Source organism: Rhinoderma darwinii, chromosome 3, assembly GCF_050947455.1.
Source record: "Rhinoderma darwinii isolate aRhiDar2 chromosome 3, aRhiDar2.hap1, whole genome shotgun sequence".
Lineage (NCBI taxonomy): Eukaryota > Metazoa > Chordata > Amphibia > Anura > Rhinodermatidae > Rhinoderma > Rhinoderma darwinii.
In genome coordinates, this window is record NC_134689.1 from 21,792,016 (window position 1) to 21,814,086 (window position 22,071).

The 22,071-nt window shown below is 41.6% G+C and overlaps 2 protein-coding genes across 2 annotated transcripts in view; one reads left to right on the plus strand and one right to left on the minus strand.

The window, feature by feature from the left end:
- Positions 1–2,288: 2,288 nt before the first annotated feature.
- MRPL22 (mitochondrial ribosomal protein L22) lies at positions 2,289–14,948 on the minus strand. The gene is made up of 7 exons (XM_075856106.1): positions 14,873–14,948; positions 13,879–13,912; positions 11,883–12,015; positions 7,124–7,189; positions 5,000–5,077; positions 3,693–3,762; positions 2,289–2,622 (listed from the first exon to the last, which is right to left on the minus strand). The coding sequence occupies exons 1-7, from the start codon at positions 14,892–14,894 to the stop codon at positions 2,411–2,413; spliced, it is 615 nt and encodes a 204-aa protein (XP_075712221.1). The 5' UTR covers positions 14,895–14,948; the 3' UTR covers positions 2,289–2,410.
- Positions 14,941–22,071, plus strand: part of GEMIN5 (gem nuclear organelle associated protein 5) — a 42,996-nt gene continuing 35,865 nt past the window's right edge. The window contains exons 1-2 of the mRNA XM_075856104.1: positions 14,941–15,016; positions 20,067–20,222. Of these exons, the coding sequence (XP_075712219.1) occupies positions 20,078–20,222 (145 nt within the window). The 5' untranslated portion in view covers positions 14,941–15,016; positions 20,067–20,077. The remainder of the gene's footprint in view (positions 15,017–20,066; positions 20,223–22,071) is intronic.

The window sequence follows — 22,071 nt, forward strand, 5'->3', positions numbered from 1 at the left end:
CACCAATCGTTAAGACTAAGCGACAGAAGCACTCGTGTGAGCAATCAGCCGCTTCGTGTCTGTTTGGTTTTTTCCAGAAATCAATGTATCGGAGTACGGGCTCAATAGAAAGTCTTTCCGGAAAAAGCCAAACAGAAACAAAGCGGCTGAGCACTTACGCCACTTCGTTAAAGCGATTGCTGGGGGTTTCAGTGATCAGACCCCCACCAATCAAAACTTCTGACCTGTCACTAGGACATGTCAGAAGTTTGTCAAACGTTTAGTTACCCTTTAAGCATGTTCTGGGCTGGTGCTTCTACAAAAAGGCCAATATTCGCAGAGCTGCAGTATAAAGCATTAAGGAGAAAAAATGTAACAGCCTGAGCCACTAATGCGACAGGAGGTGGATTGTAGACTACCTAAGGCCTCATGAACACTGGAGAGCAGGGTGTATCGAGGCACAGGAGTACAAAGCTGTAGGCACTTAATATGCCGTTGCCTGGTACCGTATTACAGAGTAAGGCCCCATGTACACAACCATAGAATTCGTCCATTCACTTCTATTGCCCATGGACTCCTCCTATATTTACGGGAAGGTGTGCGGGCCATAGAAAGCCTCCGTAAAAGATAGAACATGTCCTATTTTTTTATTTTACGGACAGTGCTCCCATACTCTAGAATGCGAGTATGGCCTGCAAATGCATGTGGCTGCCAGCGGCAGGCCGTGCCAGTAATCACGGACCAGGATTACTGGCACGTGGTTGTGTGCAGGGGGCCGTACTCTCACCTAGAAGCAATTCCCAGTAATACAGCATCCAAAGGCACATGCTACAACTTTTTTTCTGTTGGATTATATATGTAAACCTCTGTATGAGATTGGAGACATATAGGAGGTACAATACAGCCCACAGAAGTCTATGGGTGCCATATTATTTGCTTGTGTGAATAAGCCGTTAAGGTGGGTTTACACTGGCAGATTTCTGCCCATAAACGAGTGCTGATCAACGATATAACAAGTCGAGCGGCGGTCGTTCACAGGCTGATGCTATGCTGTATGGGATCGAATAATCAGTAAAGAGGCTCTGTCACCACATTATAAGTGGCCTATCTTGTACATGATGTGATCGGCGCTGTAATGTAGATTACAGCAGTGTTTTTTATTTAGAAAAAACAATCTATTTTCACAAAGTTATGACCTATTTTAGCTTTATGTTAATGACTTTCTTAATAGACAACTGGGCATGTTTTCACTTTTGACCAAGTGGGCGTTGTAGAGAGAAGTGTATGACGCTGACCAATCAGCATCATACACTTCTCTCCATTCATTTACACAGCACATAGTGATCCTGCGTTGTTCGCTATGTGCTGTCACATACACACACATTAACGTTACTGAAGTGTCTTGACAGTGAATAGACATCGCCTTCAGCCAGGACGTGATGTCTATTCACAATCCCGACACTTCGGTAACGTTTGTGTGTGATTTACAGCACAGCAAGCGTGATCTCGATGTACTGTGTGAGTAAGTCCCACACAAACGTTACCAAAGTGTCGGGATTGTGAATAGACATCGTGTCCTGGCTGGAGGTGATGTCTATTTACGGTCAAGACACTTGAGTAACGTTAATGTGCGAGTAAGTGACAGCACATAGTGAACAACGCAGGATCACTACGTGCAGAGTAAATTAATGGGGAGAAGTGTATGACGCTGATTGGTCAGCGTCATACACTTCTCTCCACAACACCCACTTGGCCAAAAAGTAAAAACACGCCCACTTGTCTATTAAGAAACTCATTAACATAAAGCGAAAATAGGTCATAACTTCGTGAAAAATGTTCGTTTTTCTAAATAAAAAGCACTGCTGTAATCTACATTACAGCGCCGATCACATTATGTAGGAGATAGGCCACTTATAATGTGGTGACAGAGCCTCAGTAATTATCATTTTTTTCCCCATCGGTTTGCATCATTGTCAGCAGCACAATAGAGGAGGTTTACTCCTGGCAACGATCTTTTTACAAACTGCATAAAAGATGTGATCAGCTTACGAACGAGTATTTGCTTGTTTATTGGCTAATCCCTGCTGTTTACAAGGGTCAATAAATCGGGAACGAGCATTCATAAAAACGGTCGTTTGGACGATTATTGGCTCCCGGGGCCTGTAGCATTGCTTTAGACCGTGCAGGTAAACTGCAGTCCCCGATGTCCTAATAAAGCAGCCAACACAGAAGAAAGTGACTACCAGGTAAGCATTACCCATAGGTAATAGTCTATATAAACATTATTGTATCAATTGCAGAACATTACATTTCAATTTCAAATCCTTTAATAGGCAAACAATATTTTATTTTTTACATATGCATTTTCAGATCTGTGTAAATATGGCCCCCTCCCACTATAAAGTCCACAGTGCTGTATGGAACGGCTGCTTCACAAGCTGTGGATGATGGTGCGGTTTCGCAATTGCTGCACGTAGTCCTTTGCTTGCTGGAATCCAGTGATCGGTTCTTCTTTTGGAGGTGGTAGTCCCTCCACCAACTTGACAAAATAATGACAATGTACCTTATCCATAATTCCAAAGTTGCCCCGGCCATGGATACGAATCCGTTTCAGGTAAGTGCCTTTATTGGAAAAGGAGTCGGCTGAATAGGAACAGAGACAGGCTTGTGTGAACAATGACAATCATTTCAGCTATTATGTATTATCAGCCCCCTCTGTTATCTTCATCATCATCATCTTCCTACCATGTTTACAGGACCCAATGATGCTGCACAATACTGCAGAACCATCAGCGCTAAGGTAGGTATGGATACGTATGGCAATTTGTATACAACATAACAATGTAATCCTACCTGGTTAACCCTTGTCCATATGCCGTCAAACAGGGGAGGGCATCCCTCCTTAGGACCCCCTCTTTTGCAGCAAAGAGACAATATATACTGGGTGGGGGTGGGCTTAGTAATGGTAGGACTACTGGGAGTGTGTGAAGCCTGTTGTGACTACTGAGGGAGTAGAGAGCAGAGTGGGGGACTAAGAGGCGAAGAGTGGGTTACACACCAAGGCGGACTCGATTCTAACTACTAGGGGGGCGGTAGGGGAGGTCAAAACGTCAACTGATTTGTCAATCTGGCCGTACACATTAGATAGATGACGACTGAACCTGCTGATTTTGGCGAAACCATCCGACCATCTAATGTGTATGTTGGTATCCCGACTCTCACATGACGGCAGAGGTCAATGGCGAGAAGGTTCGGGCTGTTGAATGTCAATATGCCCGATCCTTTTGTTTGTTAGTAGATAAGTTGCCAGCAGAGGAGTCTCATCTTATACAGGCCTAATATTAGTGAATAAAGTGGTGAGATGGCAGATGGGAACATAAAACGTGATCAAATCATGAAAGATTTAATAAAATATTTAAGATTGCATTGTTGCTTTGTGAATTTATACAAATGCGGTGGGGTGTATACATTAATGCTCAGTGTGCATCTCTAACATGGTGTTCAGTTAAGCCCCTGTATGTACATTATATTCAGTTGGAAAGCACAGACCAAATCCTTATATAACATCGTCACTCGTTTATCGCTGCCAAGAAGCCGGGAATCTCCGCCACTTCTTAAATGTTAATGTTTTTAATGGTTGAACACTTTTAGTCATTTTCTAGGTTATACATTCAATTTCTACGGATCAAGCGTCACTCCAATGAAAACCTTACCTACGTAAAGGTTAGATTGATATTCCACATTGTGGTTTCTTACTGCCATTTCTTGAGCTTCTAACAGGACCTAAAACACAATGTAAAAAATAAAAAAAAAGGGATCATTTTTTTTCTGGGTAATGTCATTCAAAAATCACAATTTAATGCGGTATATTACAAGACGTCTCATCAACTACTTCCCTTAAGTTTGCTCTAGACCTATAGCCGAACCTGTAGCTATTCAAAGAGAACATAATTTTTTAATTATTTAAGCTGCAGCACCCCCTAGTGGGCAGACTATGCTTCTGCAAGATTATACCCGTCAATAAACAGGTGAACAAATATGGACATCTCCTTGCGGTGCTGTGAGGGGCTTCAGCTGTCCGGCTGAGTTGCACATCTGGGCGGTGCAGAGGAAAGGTGGTTATGTCGGTCAACGTCTCTCCTCCAATCAGCATCACAGGTGCGGTATGGTTTAACCCTTTAGGGGCATCACGTATAGACGCAAATGAAAAGCAACCTCCAAGCAAAACTTTATATATACTGTTTTGTCTCTAGCAGGATCTCAGGGATCGGTGCACAACAAAGATCCAAAGAACACCAAAGAGAATCCCTGTGTCATGCACCGCCCACTCAGGCCCTGCACTAGTCGTAACACAGTATATCAGTTCTGCCTGGAGAGTTCCTTTAAAGAAAAATTAAAGCGGGGATCCAAAAAGTTCAAGATCACGAAAAATAACTTTATTATGAACCTAATTCTTCATATCTTCTTTCTACCAAGTGGATTCCGCTCTAACAAAGACTAAAAAGACCATCAGGTACATTCCCGTGTACCGGTCGTTACATTTTATATGTATTAAATCAGTAGTACATGTGACTTTATAAAACTTTGTAATATATCTTATTTGGGGTAAGTGAAATCTTCCTCTCTTTCCTGCAGCCAATTCCCCTGGAGTCTCTCTGTAAATGTTTATAAACCTCCCCAGTCACTAAAATATAGTCTTTAGTAAGTGAAGACACAGAGGAGAGGAGGGGGATGAAGCTGCAGACACTCTGCCTCAGCCCGTGTGAGAGGGGAGGGGGGAGGAGCAGCAGTGGGAGGCAGCTGATTGGTTAGAGAACACAGCATAGCACTGCAGCTCCTCAACAGGAAGAGCCTGCCCACAGCACAGTAAGAGAGAGCAAAAACGGATCAAAGATCCACGTCAGACATTGATCTAGAATAATTATACAGAACGTGAGACTGACGATAGCGATATTTAACAACTGATGATATTTAACAACTGATGTATTTTTTTTTTATTCCCAAAAAAAATTGGTCTTACCTCTTTAATTACTTTTGCTCCTTTCTTGTCACTGAATTCCATCTGAGCAATCGCCTGGTCTATAGTCATCCCCTTGATCTAGAGGTAGGAATAATGGGTTAATCCTCCATGGCCATGTGACTGATGGGTTATTATTCTGCTATTAAGCAGGCCCCTGAGGGTTGTGAAGCTGACTGGATGAAAGCCGTTCTATGAAAATACGGAATCATTTACATATCTCCAACCATCATCTAGATGAATTAATAACTTTGTTCAATTTCACTTTGATGACCAAGAAACTCATTTTACAAAAGTCTGTTTGTGGTTACAGTCAAAGTTCTGGATTTAGGAAATTAATCACGAGGAACCGGCGGGGATTCAATTTGCAAAATGTTATTTAAAGACTTCTCAGACAAGGCCGTCTGCCACGGAGCGCAGCGATTATGCAGATATTTACATAGACGGCCTCCTCTCTAGTAATGACACATATGCTCCTACCCACCAGGTTGAGCCGCGGTCTACAAAAAGTTTTAGCTGCCCCCGAGTTATGCAAAAAAAAGAAAAATTACTGCCAACATATTCTGTACCATTCACCTCGATCCCTGTCCCCAATGGGGCTCACAATCTCGAATTTTTTCTCAGGCCCACAGGAAGACAACTAACCTATCGGTATGTTTTTGGAGAGGTGGAGGACATCATAGTTTCTGAAGGAGACCCACACAGGTACAGGGAGACCATACAAGCTCCGTGCATATGTTGCTCTTGGTGGATTTGAACACAGGACCCGAGTGATTCAAGGCCACGGTGACATGTTGTGCGATCCCTTGACAATAAGCTGATCATAGAAAGTCCCGCTGCTGGAACACCAGCAAATAGTTGTAATGTGTTGGGGAAACCGGCAGCAAATGCTCAGTTCCCCTGCAGCGCCACCACAGTACAAATGAAGCATTACACCGTGTGCATTTTACTCATCGCTAATAAACGAGGGTCTTGAACTGGAAAAGAAAACATTTGTTTTGTTTTTTTTAAACCGGGCCCCTTTTCATACTAACAGCTCTCCTACTAGACCTCACAAGACATATATTGGGTAGTAAAACGGTAAACTATGCCCATCGTGCACAATTGCCCCATGACTGTTGGTTTACACTTGTTTTTATGAATGGGGATTTTATACTTCAGTCATTCATCATAAAGATCCACCATATGCAACACTACTTATGGTATAGTCATTTCCTATTCTGACTACGATAACTGCTACTTTATCCAATTACAGATTGTAATGCTGGGCATAGACCCATTGGTGTACCTCCCATAGAGGCAGAGCATGCCACTGCTATAGGCCCTATGGTGAGAGAGGAGACCCAGCATTAAACTGCTTCCTTTCAGGATGAAGTTATGTGTAACTGCAGCCACCACTATGGGGAGCTCACTGAATACAGATTTATACAGCTCCCAATAAGTTCAATACTAGCTGTATACGTCCATATGCAGTTAGCTCCACCTAGTGGTGACTGCATGTAACCAAAACAGTAAAATTTTAGTCTATGTTTGTGTGAAGAGAAAGCAAGGGATTTGGAGCTCTGTATCAGAAAATGCGTGCGTTGACTCCCAATAAAGATATAAAATGAAATAAAGAATATACAGTTTTAGTTGGTATAGCACATTTTTTCCTCTTCATCCATTTCACCCACCTTCGTGGGGTTGTGCCAATTCTGATTGGGTCCTATGAATTCTGCGTATGCCCCTCCATAGACCCCAAAAAAAAAATGCATTTTTCATCTGGTTACAGTCACCGTCTGATTGTGGCGATAGGGATAACCTGCTTATAGACCCTATGCTCAAAGTCTATCTTATTCAATGAGAAATTGAATACTATCCATTGTTCCCCATTATCAGCCATTTTAAGTTTAGTGGCCCTTGAAAAAAAAAAAAAATTTAAAAGATCAAACAGGAAATGATCTTTTGCGTTCCCACAGATGAAGCACTTGATATATGGATCACTTGGTCTTCTCTTTTTCGGATTTTGCACCTTCACTTTCATACTGCTCTGCATCAGGTCATGTATATGAATAGGATTAATATGGCACAAGCAAACTCACAACTGGGTCTCAAGCTCGTACCCTTTACCTCAAACACCCTACTTACCAGTTTGGCCAAATACCACATCTTGTCCATGCTGTACTTGATCTGTCGCCGACAGTGGTGAATTTCCTATGGAAATAAATGGAAAATTATGTAAGAACCAAACACAGGCCTAAGTCTGGTACTAAAAAGAGAATAATGTCTACAATTGCAGATCGGGGGACTTGTAGCAGCACAATCCATCCATGTCTATGACAGGGATCACCAAGAACCTTGGGGTTCCCTGGAATCTGGTCAGGGGTTCCCCAGAAGAAAGCAACAGAAAGAGCTGTCACTTTTACAGCAGGTATGGCAAACGCAGCCTGCTCATATATGATTTCCATGGGTATAGGTGAAGTAGTCAACAGGCTTTACCCTACACCATGCCTCATTAAGTTTGGAATGAGGTAGGGCATCCATGGAAGTGAATTTTTTTTTAGGGGTTCCCAAACAGTATTAAGGTTAGGAATCATAAGACTCTTTGGACATGGCTGGCCTTCGTTATTAACGCTATGATACGACCGAGAAAATCAGAACTTATAAGGAATATCTACATGTACACTACCGTTCAAAAGTTTAGGGTCACTTAGAAATTTCCTTATTTTTGAAGGAAAAGCACAGTTTTTTTCAATGAAGATAACATTATATTAATCAGAAATACACTCTATACATTGTTAATGTGCTAAATGACTATTCTAGCTTCAAACGTCTGGTTTTTAATGCAATATCTACATAGGTGTATAGAGGCCCATTTCCAGCAACCATCACTCCAGTGTTCTTATGGTACATTGTGTTTGCTAACTGTGTTAGAAGGCTAATGGATGATTAGAAAACACTTGAAAACCCTTGTGCAATTATGTTAGCACCGCTGTAAACAGTTTTGCTGTTTAGAGGAGCTATAAAACTGACCTTCCTTTGAGCTAGTTGAGAATCTGAAGCATTACATTTGTGGGTTCGATTAAACTCTCAAAATGGCTAGAAAAAGAGAGCTTTCATGTGAAACTCGACAGTCTATTCTTGTTCTTAGAAATGAAGGCTATTCCATGCGAGAAATTGCCAAGAAACTGAAGATTTCCTACAACGGTGTGTACTACTCCCTTCAGAGGACAGCACAAACAGGCTCTAACCAGAGTAGAAAGAGAAGTGGAAGGCCCCGCTGCACAACTGAGCAACAAGACAAGTACATTAGAGTCCCTAGTTTGAGAAATAGACGCCTCATAGATCCTCAACTGGCAGCTTCATTAAATAGTACCCGCAAAACGCCAGTGTCAACATCTACAGTGAAGAGGCGACTCCGGGATGCTGGCCTTCAGGGCAGAGTGGCAAACAAAAAGCCATATCTGAGACTGGCTAGTAAAAGGAAAAGATTAATATGGGCAAAAGCACACAGACATTGGACAGAGGAAGATTGGAAAAAAGTGTTATGGACAGACGAATGGAAGTTTGAGGAGTTTGGATCACACAGAAGAACATTTGTGAGACGCAGAACAACTGAAAAGATGCTGGAAGAGTGCCTGACGCCATCTGTCAAGCATGGTGGAGGTAATGTGATGGTCTGGGGTTGCTTTGGTGCTGGTAAAGTGGGAGATTTGAACAAGGTGAAAGGGATTTTGAATAAGGAAGACTATCACTCCATTTTGCAACGCCATGCCATACCCTGTGGACAGCGCTTGATTGGAGCCAATTTCATCCTACAACAGGACAATGACCCAAAGCACACCTCCAAATTATGCAAGAACTATTTAGGGAAGAAGCAGGCAGCTGGTATTCTATCTGTAATGGAGTGGCCAGCGCAGTCACCAGATCTCAACCCCATAGAGCTGTTGTGGGAGCAGCTTGACCGTATGGTACGCAAGAAGTGCCCATCAAGCCAATCCAACTTGTGGGAGGGGCTTCTGGAAGCATGGGGTGAAATTTCTCCCGATTACCTCAGCAAATTAACAGCTAGAATGCCAAAGGTCTGCAATGCTGTAATTGCTGCAAATGGAGCATTCTTTGATGAAAGCAAAGTCTGAAGGAGAAAATTATTATTTCAAATAAAAATCATTATTTCTAACCTTGTCAATGTCTTGACTATATTTTCTAGTCATTTTGCAACTCATTTGATAAATATAAGTGTGAGTTTTCATGGAAAACACAAAATTGTCTGGGTGACCCCAAACTTTTGAACGGTAGTGTATAATAGTCATGATGATCGGAGTAATCAGATATAATCATCATCAATATGATGCAGGCGCCAAAATGTTAAAGTGTATGCCCGCCTCCCAACAATATTCTACATTTTATATTTAGATAAAATCTACAAAGTGAGTAATTTTGTCAAAACATTACGTTATTTATTTTATACTGATCCTTAGAGCTGACTTGGCAATTCTGCTGGTTGCTACTGGAAACAGTCAACAATCTTGTTGACAGACACACCCCATACAATGCAGTGGGAAAACTGACAGCTTGCTGTACAAGGCCTAGTGTAAATACTACACTTCCCAGAACGCAAATCACGAGAGAAAGCGGTGTATAGATTATGGGCGTAAAAAGACTCATGGGGGATTTCAGCTCTGTAGTCTGCAGAATTGTGAATGCAGCCCTGGGCTATTACGTAGGCGGATCAATAGAAGTTAAGTAATGTAGTGTATTTACAAAGTTACTCAACTTTTCAGATCGATCTACCAAAGCTATAACTGTGTTCAAGTGGAGTTGGTTCCAATTTTAAACAAAACCCCCAACAAACTTTCTGCATTGGACAGATCAGCTTTTATTTTGTTGACGTGGGCAGCGAATCGATGAGACTCCAGTAATAATACTAGAATCTGTCAATCTGGCTTTAGAGGAGAGCACAAACCGGATAAAATCATCTATAAAAGATTACAGACAGCGCATTTCCCAATTCCTTCCAGCTAACAAATAGAGCAATAAATACAAAGACAACTCTGGCCCCTTGTACCCCCCGCACACAGTGTCAGGCTTCATTATGGTCATAACTGCATTGCTTATATTTCTAGGTTTTGACTTTGACCCAAAAAAATCTTTTGCAGCAGCACTGGATGATAGGTCGGATTAAATATCACTTTTTTTTGGTGCCTCAGAATAGAGACTGCACTAAGAATTGTGCATCTACAGGTAAAGGGCCTGGTGGACATCCAGTGACCCCAGAGAGGTGGTATATTACCGTATGCGGTCCTCAACTTGTGTACAATTTGTGTACTGTATAGTGCAGGGGTGCTCAACTGGCAGACCGCAGCCCGAACCACGGACAGACTACTGGCATCGCTAGCTCTGGGCATTCGGGACAGAAGCCTGGAGTTTTGGCCCAGTTCCCCAGGCGACTGCTACACTCAATTGTATCTGCGTTCCTCAGGGTGCTGATACAATTGAATACTATGGCGGAGCAGGAAGTTATCAGCTCCCTGCTCCACCATTCACCAGGCCATGTTAGGCCTGCAGCCTAAAAGACACAGACATGATCCCTGTGTAGGCTGGCGCAATGACGTCACTGCATCGTGCCGGCCTACGCAAGTGTCCCATCCCAGCGTCTCATAGGCTGCCGGCCTAACGTGGCTGAGATGGCCGGCAGAGTAGCTTCGTTTTTCATAGAAATGGGGCTAGGTAAGTACAGGTTTGTTTTATTTGTTTGGAGTGCACTCTCTACAGGGGCGGGCACTGTGGTATCATCTACAGTGGGTGTGTAGCACTATCTACAAGGGGCACTATGGCACTATCTAAAAGGGCCATTGCGTGGCATTGTCTACAGTGGGCACTTCATGGCAACTATCTACAGATGGCACTATCTACTGGGGACACTGTGTGGCAATCTTTATAAGGGCCATTGTGTGGGGGCAGATAATCTTTGGATTTCTGCTGCCGATCCAGAGATCAGACTTGCCTATGGCAAATCTGACCCGCATGAATATAGCTTAACTGTTGGTGCCCAGCTCCGAACTTCACCTGACAGCAGACCCAGGTAAATGGACCATCACTAAAAATAGTTGAGTACCCCAAGTAGTATAATGTACAGTATATATGGTGGGAGACTGACGGAGCTCCATGTCAAACTCAAACACACATGGTAAGGTTTTAATAATCCAGCTCTGACCTTTTTTTTTTATTGGGGTGGGCATCATCAGCACGACTAAAATAGTCATACCAAGAACAGGGGTCTCATGTCCACTGCTTGCAAGAGAGAGATGGCCGCACATGCGCAGCCCCCTGCATTATGGTGAATGGGAGATATGGAAACAGCTGGGCCTGCGATGGATAGACATCTCATGTGCTGCCAGCTCTCTACTTCAGACTGGACAAGCAGGACAGTAAATGTAAGATGCCACCCTGAGGGGGAGTTAAGAATTCTGTCTCACATTATGCAGGAGGCGGCGGGGAGCCATATGGTCGTCAGCGCTGGAACGGAGCTGTAGATAATAGGTAAATGTATTACATTTTTATAATTTGAGCCACCTGTAATGGTCTTTTAGGGGTTGGAAAACTGGGCTTCTCCTCCTAAGGGAATAACAAGGTATAACCAGAGCGGACTTCTCCCATGGCGGATTCGCAGCAGATTTCACCCTATGCTTCACAGGGGGTGAAATCAGCAAAATAACGGATATGTTACAGATTTTAAAGTCCGCAGCATGCCCTGAATTCCGCGCTAATTCTTTCGGCTACATGTGAATTCATTGTACTGTAAATTATCGCGCCCTGAAAAACCGCCACATGTGAATTCCCCCTAATGCTACAGATTCCACAATTAACCCGATTACCAGTTTGCATAGCACAAAGACTGACTCACCGCCGGTCGTCGAGACTCATCAGGAAGTTGAGGGGGGTAGACAGCTCGGTTCTTCATCTCCCAGTTACGCCTCTCCAGTGCAGCGGTGGTGTGGATACTGCTCTGTGATAGGACACTGCTGGTAGCGGACAGGCTGAAATATAATACATTTACCATGTCATGAGATCAGTCCAGCAATCTACAAACACTGTATGACAAAGCACATAGGGGGATTCATAGCCTGAACAATACAAAGGCCCAGAGAAGAGATTTCCATTCACTCACTGCAAACAGAGATGTTGAAAAAAGCAAGATATAGAAACACATATACATTTAAAAATGTATCTCCATAATCGATAGGCGAGTATAGCTGAGCGGCAGCCCCCTAGAAAGTGAATGGAGCAGTGGCCGAGATTGCGCAGTACCGCTCCATTCATATGGGGCGCACAGGCATGACAAGGTAAGCCTGTTCTTGGGATCGGTGGGGGGCCTAGTGGTCAGACCCCTAACGATAAGACATTTATCACCTAACCTGTGGATAGGTAATAGATATCATTTTGGGAAAACCCCTTAAAGTTTAACACACACGCCACAAAAGCTCCCGATGTATACGTTAAACATAGGCTGTGACGGATGCCTAAAAGTGTTATCCGACAACCCTAGACTATAATGGTATATGTTAAATGGATAAGTCATGAACTCTCATGACATATATACGTTAAACGGATCCCATAATAGTCTATAGGTGAATGATACCACTGCTAGGCATCCGCCACCTATAGACTATTACGGTATCTGTTTTAACATATATGTCATAAAAAGCCATTGAAAAGCTCATGCCGTATACGATTAATGGATGCCTGTAACGTATAGCTATGTCATAAAGTGGCATCTGTCACCATAGGTTCCCATGTTAAGAAACATATTGCACAGTATACATTTTTTGAGGGATCCCATTGTATGGAATAGTGCAGCCTACTACACGATTCCATATTTAAAGACTATGTATACCTTTGAAATCGTTTGTTTTTTTTAAATAGCTTGTTTTGTGCAACTTTCTAAATACTTTTTATGTCAGAGACAGGCAGGACCCGCTGTCACTGAACCAGTCAGTCCCGCAGGCCTGACGGATACAGGTTTCAGCGCTAGATACAGCTGCTCTGTATACAGAATACAAAGCAGCTGTATCTCAAAAAGTAAAAATAATTTTTAATAAAAAGTAGTTAGAAAGTTGCACAAAACAATCTATTAAACATTTCTATTTGGGGGAAAAAAAATAAAAAAATTCTAAGGTGTGCAAAGCCTTTAAAGAGAACCTTTCACTAGCCCATACATGTGCAACTGAGTGCCCCATGTTATAGGCACTGCCGCACAGACCCTGGGGCACTTTAAATTACCTGTCGAGCCTCCAATTTTGAGATATCGGTGCCGTTATATTTGGCGCCTATAACATGTTGCACTCAGCTGCACATGTATGGACTAGTGAAAGGTTCTTTTTCAGGCCTCCTTCACACACAAAAATATGGAATTATGGAACGGAGACAAACGAAAACCACTTGCAACGGAAGCATTACCATAGAAATCAATAGTAATGCAAACGGAAGACATGGTTTCCAATTGCCTTTCCATTGATGAGTTCCTCCGACAGAAAGGTCTGACGGAACTCATCAACGGAAACCAAACGCTGATGTGAACACAGCCTAATACTACTTACACCTGATGGTTTGCTACAATTGTATCCAGTCTAGACAATCCTCTGTGAGCTAAACAGCCTGAACACGAGACTGATACATTTTACTTACACATTGTAGCAAACTATCAGGACAGGAGAGAGATTTGTGCTGCAGATCTATTTCGCTCACAGAGATGACTAGACTGGATACAATTGTAGCAAAACCTCAGCTGTGAGGAGTATCAGGTCTGTACATTTTTCAGCAACTGGATGTAAACAAGAATGTTTATATTCATTGACAGCAAACGTTTTTACAACTTTTACTGACATGCGCGTTTTACTCACCCCCGCTGGATCCGGAATAGTGGCCCCCACACGTCTGTAAGAGAAACATAGAACAATAAAAATACTGACAAGAAAACCTAATAATTAAATAAAATAGTGATCGTGGGGAATCTCCTGGAATTACACACTGGATTCAGCGGGATCCGCTGACAATCTACTACCACCAGTCCTGTCATCAGAAAAAAATAAAAGCATTGGGTAAATTGGATTTCAACATGCCGATCCCTTTGTTCACCAAGAGGTAAGCAGCGCCAAGGGGATCTGGCAGCTGCTTATACCTCTCTACCGATCACAGTAAATATGGAGACTGGGCCAATCAGAGCATGCTACGGCTCAGCAGCACTCCGGTCAGTAGTCCCATTGAAGAACATTAGCCTGTAATGGCTGATAACAGGGAACAACAGGCAGTCACATAGAACCACTGTTTATAAAGTCATTTTATTTTATCATTATGACAAAAAAGAACACACCAACCCAATTCATACAATTTCTTAGTCACATCTGAGTTTGGGAAAGCTGGGTGTCAATCAGCACCCCTAAGGTTACAGCTCTCTTAGGATTGTAAGTGTGACACAGCTTTCCTGGAGTCCTTAATGGCAGATCTACTTATCTATACAGTGATACATTGCCTGTTGCCATAATGCTGCACAATCAGGCAGATGTGCCGTTCAGGAGTCTGGGAAAGCTGGGTACCAACCATTCGTCCAGCAGACATAACTAGGAAACCGCTGAATAACATCTTAACAAAATATATATATATATATATATATAAATATATATATATATATATATATAGCCTGAAACAACATTACGACATAACATGACCTGTGTACACTGGGGCGGGAGGGTATGGCGACGGCGGTGTCCGAGGTGTTTCACAGAAGATTACTACATTTTTAGACCTTATAGCCGGGACATCGTCCCATCAGCCACACACAGCCGCCCTCACATCACTTCTCCCGGCTATGACATTCTCGCCCTCTCCGGTACTCACACGCAGATATGGACGTCGCCATCTTGGAGAGTGTCTCACTTTACGACACCACTCGCTGTCAGCGCTCACATGGGAGCCGGTTTTTTACGACAGCTCGGTCGTGAAGTGCTGCAGCGTGCTGGGAGAAAGGCTGAGCTAGGGCAGGTAAGAGAGAAGATAACCTGCTCTGTATATAATACCTATACCCTGTACACACAGTATATAATATCCACACACTGTATATAATACCTATACACTGTATATAATGCATATACCTTGTATATAGTAGCTTCACACCGTATCTAATGCACGTACCCTGTATATAGTATCTGCACACTGTATATAATGCATATAGCCTGTATATAGTATCTGCACACTGCCTATACCCTGTATATAGTATCTGCACACTGTATATAATGCATATAGCCTGTATATAGTATCTGCACACTGTATATAACGCATATAGCCTGTATATAGCATCTGCACACTGTATATAATGCATATAGCCTGTATATAGTATCTGTGCACTGTATATAATGCATATATCCTGTATATAGTATCTGCGCACTGTATATAATGCATATATCCTGTATATAGTATCTGCACACTGTATATAATGCATATATCCTGTATATAGTATCTGCACACTGCCTGTGCCCTGTATATAGTATCTGCACACTGTATATAATGCATATAGCCTGTATATAGTATCTGCACACTGTATATAATGCATATAGCCTGTATATAGTATCTGCACACTGTATATAATGCATATAGCCTGTATATAGTATCTGCACACTGTATATAATGCATATAGCCTGTATATAGTATCTGCACACTGTATATAATGCATATAGCATGTATATAGTATCTGCACACTGTATATAATGCATATAGCCTGTATATAGTATCTGCACACTGTATATAATGCATATAGCCTGTATATAGTATCTGCACACTGTATATAATGCATATAGCCTGTATATAGTATCTGCACACTGCCTATACCCTGTATATAGTATCTGCACACTGTATATAATGCATATAGCCTGTATATAGTATCTGCACACTGTATATAACGCATATAGCCTGTATATAGCATCTGCACACTGTATATAATGCATATAGCCTGTATATAGTATCTGTGCACTGTATATAATGCATATATCCTGTATATAGTATCTGCGCACTGTATATAATGCATATATCCTGTATATAGTATCTGCACACTGTATATAATGCATATATCCTGTATATAGTATCTGCACACTGCCTGTGCCCTGTATATAGTATCTGCACACTGTATATAATGCATATAGCCTGTATATAGTATCTGCACACTGTATATAATGCATATAGCCTGTATATAGTATCTGCACACTGTATATAATGCATATAGCCTGTATATAGTATCTGCACACTGTATATAATGCATATAGCCTGTATATAGTATCTGCACACTGTATATAATGCATATAGCATGTATATAGTATCTGCACACTGTATATAATGCATATAGCCTGTATATAGTATCTGCACACTGTATATAATGCATATAGCCTGTATATAGTATCTGCACACTGTATATAATGCATATATCCTGTATATAGTATCTTCACACTGTATATAATGCATATATCCTGTATATAGTATCTGCACACTGCCTATACCCTGTATATAGTATCTGCACACTGCCTATAATGCACGTACCCTGTATATAGTATCTGCACACTGTATATAATGCATATATCCTGTATATAGTATCTGCACACTGTATATAATGCATATATCCTGTATATAGTATCTGCACACTGTATATAATGCATATAGCCTGTATATAGTATCTGCACACTGTATATAATGCATATAGCCTGTATATAGTATCTGCACACTGTATATAATGCATATAGCCTGTATATAGTATCTGCACACTGTATATAATGCATATATCCTGTATATAGTATCTGCACACTGTATATAATGCATATATCCTGTATATAGTATCTGCACACTGTATATAATGCATATATCCTGTATATAGTATCTGCACACTGTATATAATGCATATATCCTGTATATAGTATCTGCACACTGTATATAATGCATATATCCTGTATATAGTATCTGCACACTGTATATAATGCATATATCCTGTATATAGTATCTGCACACTGTATATAATGCATATAGCCTGTATATAGTATCTGCACACTGTATATAATGCATATAGCCTGTATATAGTATCTGCACACTGTATATAATGCATATATCCTGTATATAGTATCTTCACACTGTATATAATGCATATATCCTGTATATAGTATCTGCACACTGCCTATACCCTGTATATAGTATCTGCACACTGCCTATAATGCATATATCCTGTATATAGTATCTGCACACTGCCTATAATGCATATATCCTGTATATAGTATCTGCGCACTGTATATAATGCATATATCCTGTATATAGTATCTGCACACTGTATATAATGCATATATCCTGTATATAGTATCTGCACACTGTATATAATGCATATAGCCTGTATATAGTATCTGCACACTGCACACTGTATATAATGCATATAGCCTGTATATAGTATCTGCACACTGTATATAATGCATATATCCTGTATATAGTATCTGCACACTGTATATAATGCATATATCCTGTATATAGTATCTGCACACTGTATATAATGCATATATCCTGTATATAGTATCTTCACACTGTATATAATGCATATATCCTGTATATAGTATCTGCACACTGTATATAATGCATATAGCCTGTATATAGTATCTGCACACTGCCTATACCCTGTATATAGTATCTGCACACTGTATATAATGCATATAGCCTGTATATAGTATCTGCACACTGTATATAATGCATATAGCCTGTATATAGTATCTGCACACTGTATATAATGCATATAGCCTGTATATAGTATCTGCACACTGTATATAATGCATGTAGCCTGTATATAGTATCTGCACACTGCCTGTGCCCTGTATATAGTATCTGCACACTGCCTGTGCCCTGTATATAGTATCTGCACACTGCCTATGCCCTGTATATAGTATCTGCACACTGCCTATGCCCTGTATATAGTATCTGCACACTGCCTATACCCTGTATATAGTATCTGCACACTGCCTATACCCTGTATATAGTATCTGCACACTGTATATAATGCATATATCCTGTATATAGTATCTACACACTGCCTGTATATAGTATCTGCACACTGCCTGTGCCCTGTATATAGTATCTGCACACTGCCTATACCCTCTATATAGTATCTGCACACTGCCTATACCCTCTATATAGTATCTGCACACTGCCTATACCCTGTATATAGTATCTGCACACTGCCTATACCCTGTATATAGTATCTGCACACTGCCTATACCCTGTATATAGTATCTGCACACTGCCTATACCCTGTATATAGTATCTGCACACTGTATATAATGCATATATCCTGTATATAGTATCTGCACACTGTATATAAATCCTATACCCTGTATATAGTATCTGCACACTGCCTATACCCTGTATATAGTATCTGCACACTGCCTGTGCCCCAGTATATAGTATCTGCACACTGCCTATACCCTGTATATAGTATCTGCACACTGCCTATACCCTGTATATAGTATCTGCACACTGCCTATACCCTGTATATAGTATCTGCACACTGTATATAATGCATATATCCTGTATATAGTATCTACACACTGCCTGTGCCCTGTATATAGTATCTGCACACTGCCTGTGCCCTGTATATAGTATCTGCACACTGCCTATACCCTCTATATAGTATCTGCACACTGCCTATACCCTCTATATAGTATCTGCACACTGCCTATACCCTGTATATAGTATCTGCACACTGCCTATACCCTGTATATAGTATCTGCACACTGCCTATACCCTGTATATAGTATCTGCACACTGCCTATACCCTGTATATAGTATCTGCACACTGTATATAATGCATATATCCTGTATATAGTATCTGCACACTGTATATAAATCCTATACCCTGTATATAGTATCTGCACACTGCCTATACCCTGTATATAGTATCTGCACACTGCCTGTGCCCCAGTATATAGTATCTGCACACTGCCTATACCCTGTATATAGTATCTGCACACTGCCTATACCCTGTATGTAGTATCTGCACACTGCCTATACCCTGTATATAGTATCTGCACACTGTATATAAAGCATATATCCTGTATATAGTATCTGCACACTGTATATAAATCCTATACCCTGTATATAGTATCTGCACACTGCCTATACCCTGTATATAGTATCTGCACACTGCCTGTGCCCCAGTATATAGTATCTGCACACTGCCTATACCCTGTATATAGTATCTGCACACTGCCTATACCCTGTATATAGTATCTGCACACTGCCTATACCCTGTATATAGTATCTGCACACTGTATATAAAGCATATATCCTGTATATAGTATCTGCACACTGTATATAATGCCTATATCCTGTATATAGTATCTGCACACTGTATATAATGCATATATATTATGTGTAAAACCTATACACTGTATATTATACCTATCAATATAAAAATGTTGCAGGTGGGGGCTTCATAATTCTGGCATTTAACATCAATGTCCTTCCTCTCATTACAATTACTCCAGAAAACCAGCGTAACTGCATTAAGGAAACTTTTTCCTACAAAAATACAACAAGGTCTTTTCCCTTCAAATACATTTATGGTGTATCTCATAAATATCTGGGGTCTTACCTAGTGACCCCCAGAATGAGACCCAGTGATTCCCAGAATATGACTGCCTGCCACCGTCCCTGGTGGTGAAGTACTTGTGTGGTCACTCTTGCCACCCACCCCATCTGGAAAAGCTGGTAAAAATGCAGCACGAAATCCAGGGATAGGTGCTGCATGTCCAAGAAAACTATGCCTGCTAGACATCAAAGTGTGAGCAGACACTCCACAAAAAAAAATTCATAATCTATGCCTAATGATATCTGGTTTCTGGGAAAGCTGGTTGACAACCAATAGAGCCATTGTTATAATTGTCACCCAGCTTTTCCTAAACGTCGGAAACAAACCTGGGTACTTCTGCAATGATACAACTTATCCCATATCACTGACCGCTCCCAGTACTGACTTCTGTCACTCATCACTATTGTTTACTATGTTCTGACTCTACAGGAGACACAATAATGGGTGATCCAGACCGGATGCTTAGTGCATCTCCCAACTGGTATTGCAGTCGTTCCAGTGACGCAGCCGGAGGGCTTCTTGGATTCGCTGCTCGAAATTCTGTCTACTTGCTACGTATCAGCCCCCAGGAGCCTGGATTTTATGGTAACACTCTCTACAGCACTGTGGAGCTAGAATGGATGTCCAGCTTTGGTGAATCTATGAGAATATATTTGGAAATGGCTTTGAGGTTGTCCAGATCAGAAAACCCATTTTCATATACCCTAATTCTGACGGGGTCCTCTGCTTAGGATCCTCGTCTCTTGGCCAGAGAAGAGAGCGGTTACAAAGAATGCTTCTTGCTCTGGAGGACCTGTCCTGCATTAGGCCTAGTTCACGTTACATTTTGGTCCCTACGTTTAGCGTGTATGTCGGAAAAGCTCCTGATCTACACGCTATGGTGTCCATATATGGACATAAACTTCAGGAGCCTTCCCGGGTAGAGCGCTTTCGTTGCTCGCCATTGTAAAGCTTTCCCAGAGCCGGAGTCCCCAGCCAGAGTTCTTTCGATGCTCTGTCCAGGAACTCTGGCATTGTAAGCTCCTGACATCACTTTCCATATATGGACAGTGACATCAGGAGCTTCCCTAGGCACAGCGCTTCAGGTAGCGCTCTGCCCGGGGGATTCGGGCGACTGTACGCCTATACAGTCGGATATGTTGCAGTCTTCTGTTAGAGGTATACGTTGGGAGTCTCGATCTATGCCTGAAGGAACAAACATCATCTGAAGGGGGCCTATTACAGACAACCCATTGATATGAATGGGCACTGTGTAATGTTTAATTTCCCCTGTGTTGGCTCTGCAGAGAAATTTAACACTTACCACCAGATTTCTCCACAGATTACAGCTGATCGCTGGGGGTCCCAGCAGCGGAAGACTTTGTGATCTAATTATTGTCATGGGACCCTTCTAATAAGTGGAGAACCCCATTTAACTAGCAATTCCCTACAATAATTTTTTTCATTTTTATCATGATCATTCCTTTTAGGGTATGTGCACACACTAATTACGTCCGTAATTGACGGACGTATTTCGGCCGCAAGTACCGGACCGATCACAGTGCAGGGAGCCGGGCTCCTAGCATCATACTTATGTACGATGCTAGGAGTCCCTGCCTCTCTGCAGGACAACTGTCCCGTACTGTAATAATGTTTTCAGTACGAGACAGTAGTTCCACGGAGAGGCAGTGACTCCTAGTGTCGTACATAACTATGATGCTAGGAGCCCGGCTACCTGCACTGTGTTCGGTCCGGTACTTGCGGCCGAAATACGTCCGTCAATTACGGACGTAATTAGTGTGTGTGCACATACCCTTAGGGTTTGTGGTCACAGTTGCATATATTCAGGGCCAAGGACAGGATCAAATCCCATCCCATGGGATCAGGAAAACTTTGTGAAAGGCTGTTCTCAGATCGGGGATCAAATCCTGTCACTATATAGAAGGCTCATGCATGGAGCTTGTGCATTTAAGCCCTAAGCAGACACTGTTATCAGTGGACACTGAATTAAGATATCTAATAGAAAAAAAATAAAGTGGGTCACACACATAGAGAGCCTCTAAGTCATAATTATAGACAGGACACAATCTAACTAAACTAATAACAACAAACCGTTGTAATATTCATGTGTTATATTGGGCGCATTAAGTAAACATCCACAGTGCAGGGGGAATAAGTAAGTGAACCTTTGTTTTCCCGACTACTCCAAGAGATAATTGAGAAAAGCTGATTTAATTAAGCAGATGAGATGAGTTTTGAAGTGTGGGTTTCACAGGTGCTTTGCCCTTTAAATAGAGGCACACAAAGCCTGGTTACTGACAAATCTGTTCTTCTCGAGAAAGATTGGTTAGTTTGGTCAAGTTTGCCCGAGACCACCTGTATGTTCCACATTGAATTTGGGAAAATGTCCTATGGACAGATGAGAAAAATTTGGAAGTTTTTAGCACAAATGCTC

What these genes read in the sequence shown, in the direction of transcription:
- MRPL22 (XM_075856106.1), bottom strand. Translation starts at nt 14,894, where the DNA reads ATGGCGACGTCCATATCTGCGT. An exon ending in GGCGACGTCCATATCTGCGT is followed by an intron (nt 13,913 to 14,872) that starts GTGAGTACCGGA and finishes TTTCTCTTACAG; the next exon opens with ACGTGTGGGGGCCACTATTC. An exon ending in TCAATCTAACCTTTACGTAG is followed by an intron (nt 2,623 to 3,692) that starts GTAAGGTTTTCA and finishes GTTCCTATTCAG; the next exon opens with CCGACTCCTTTTCCAATAAA.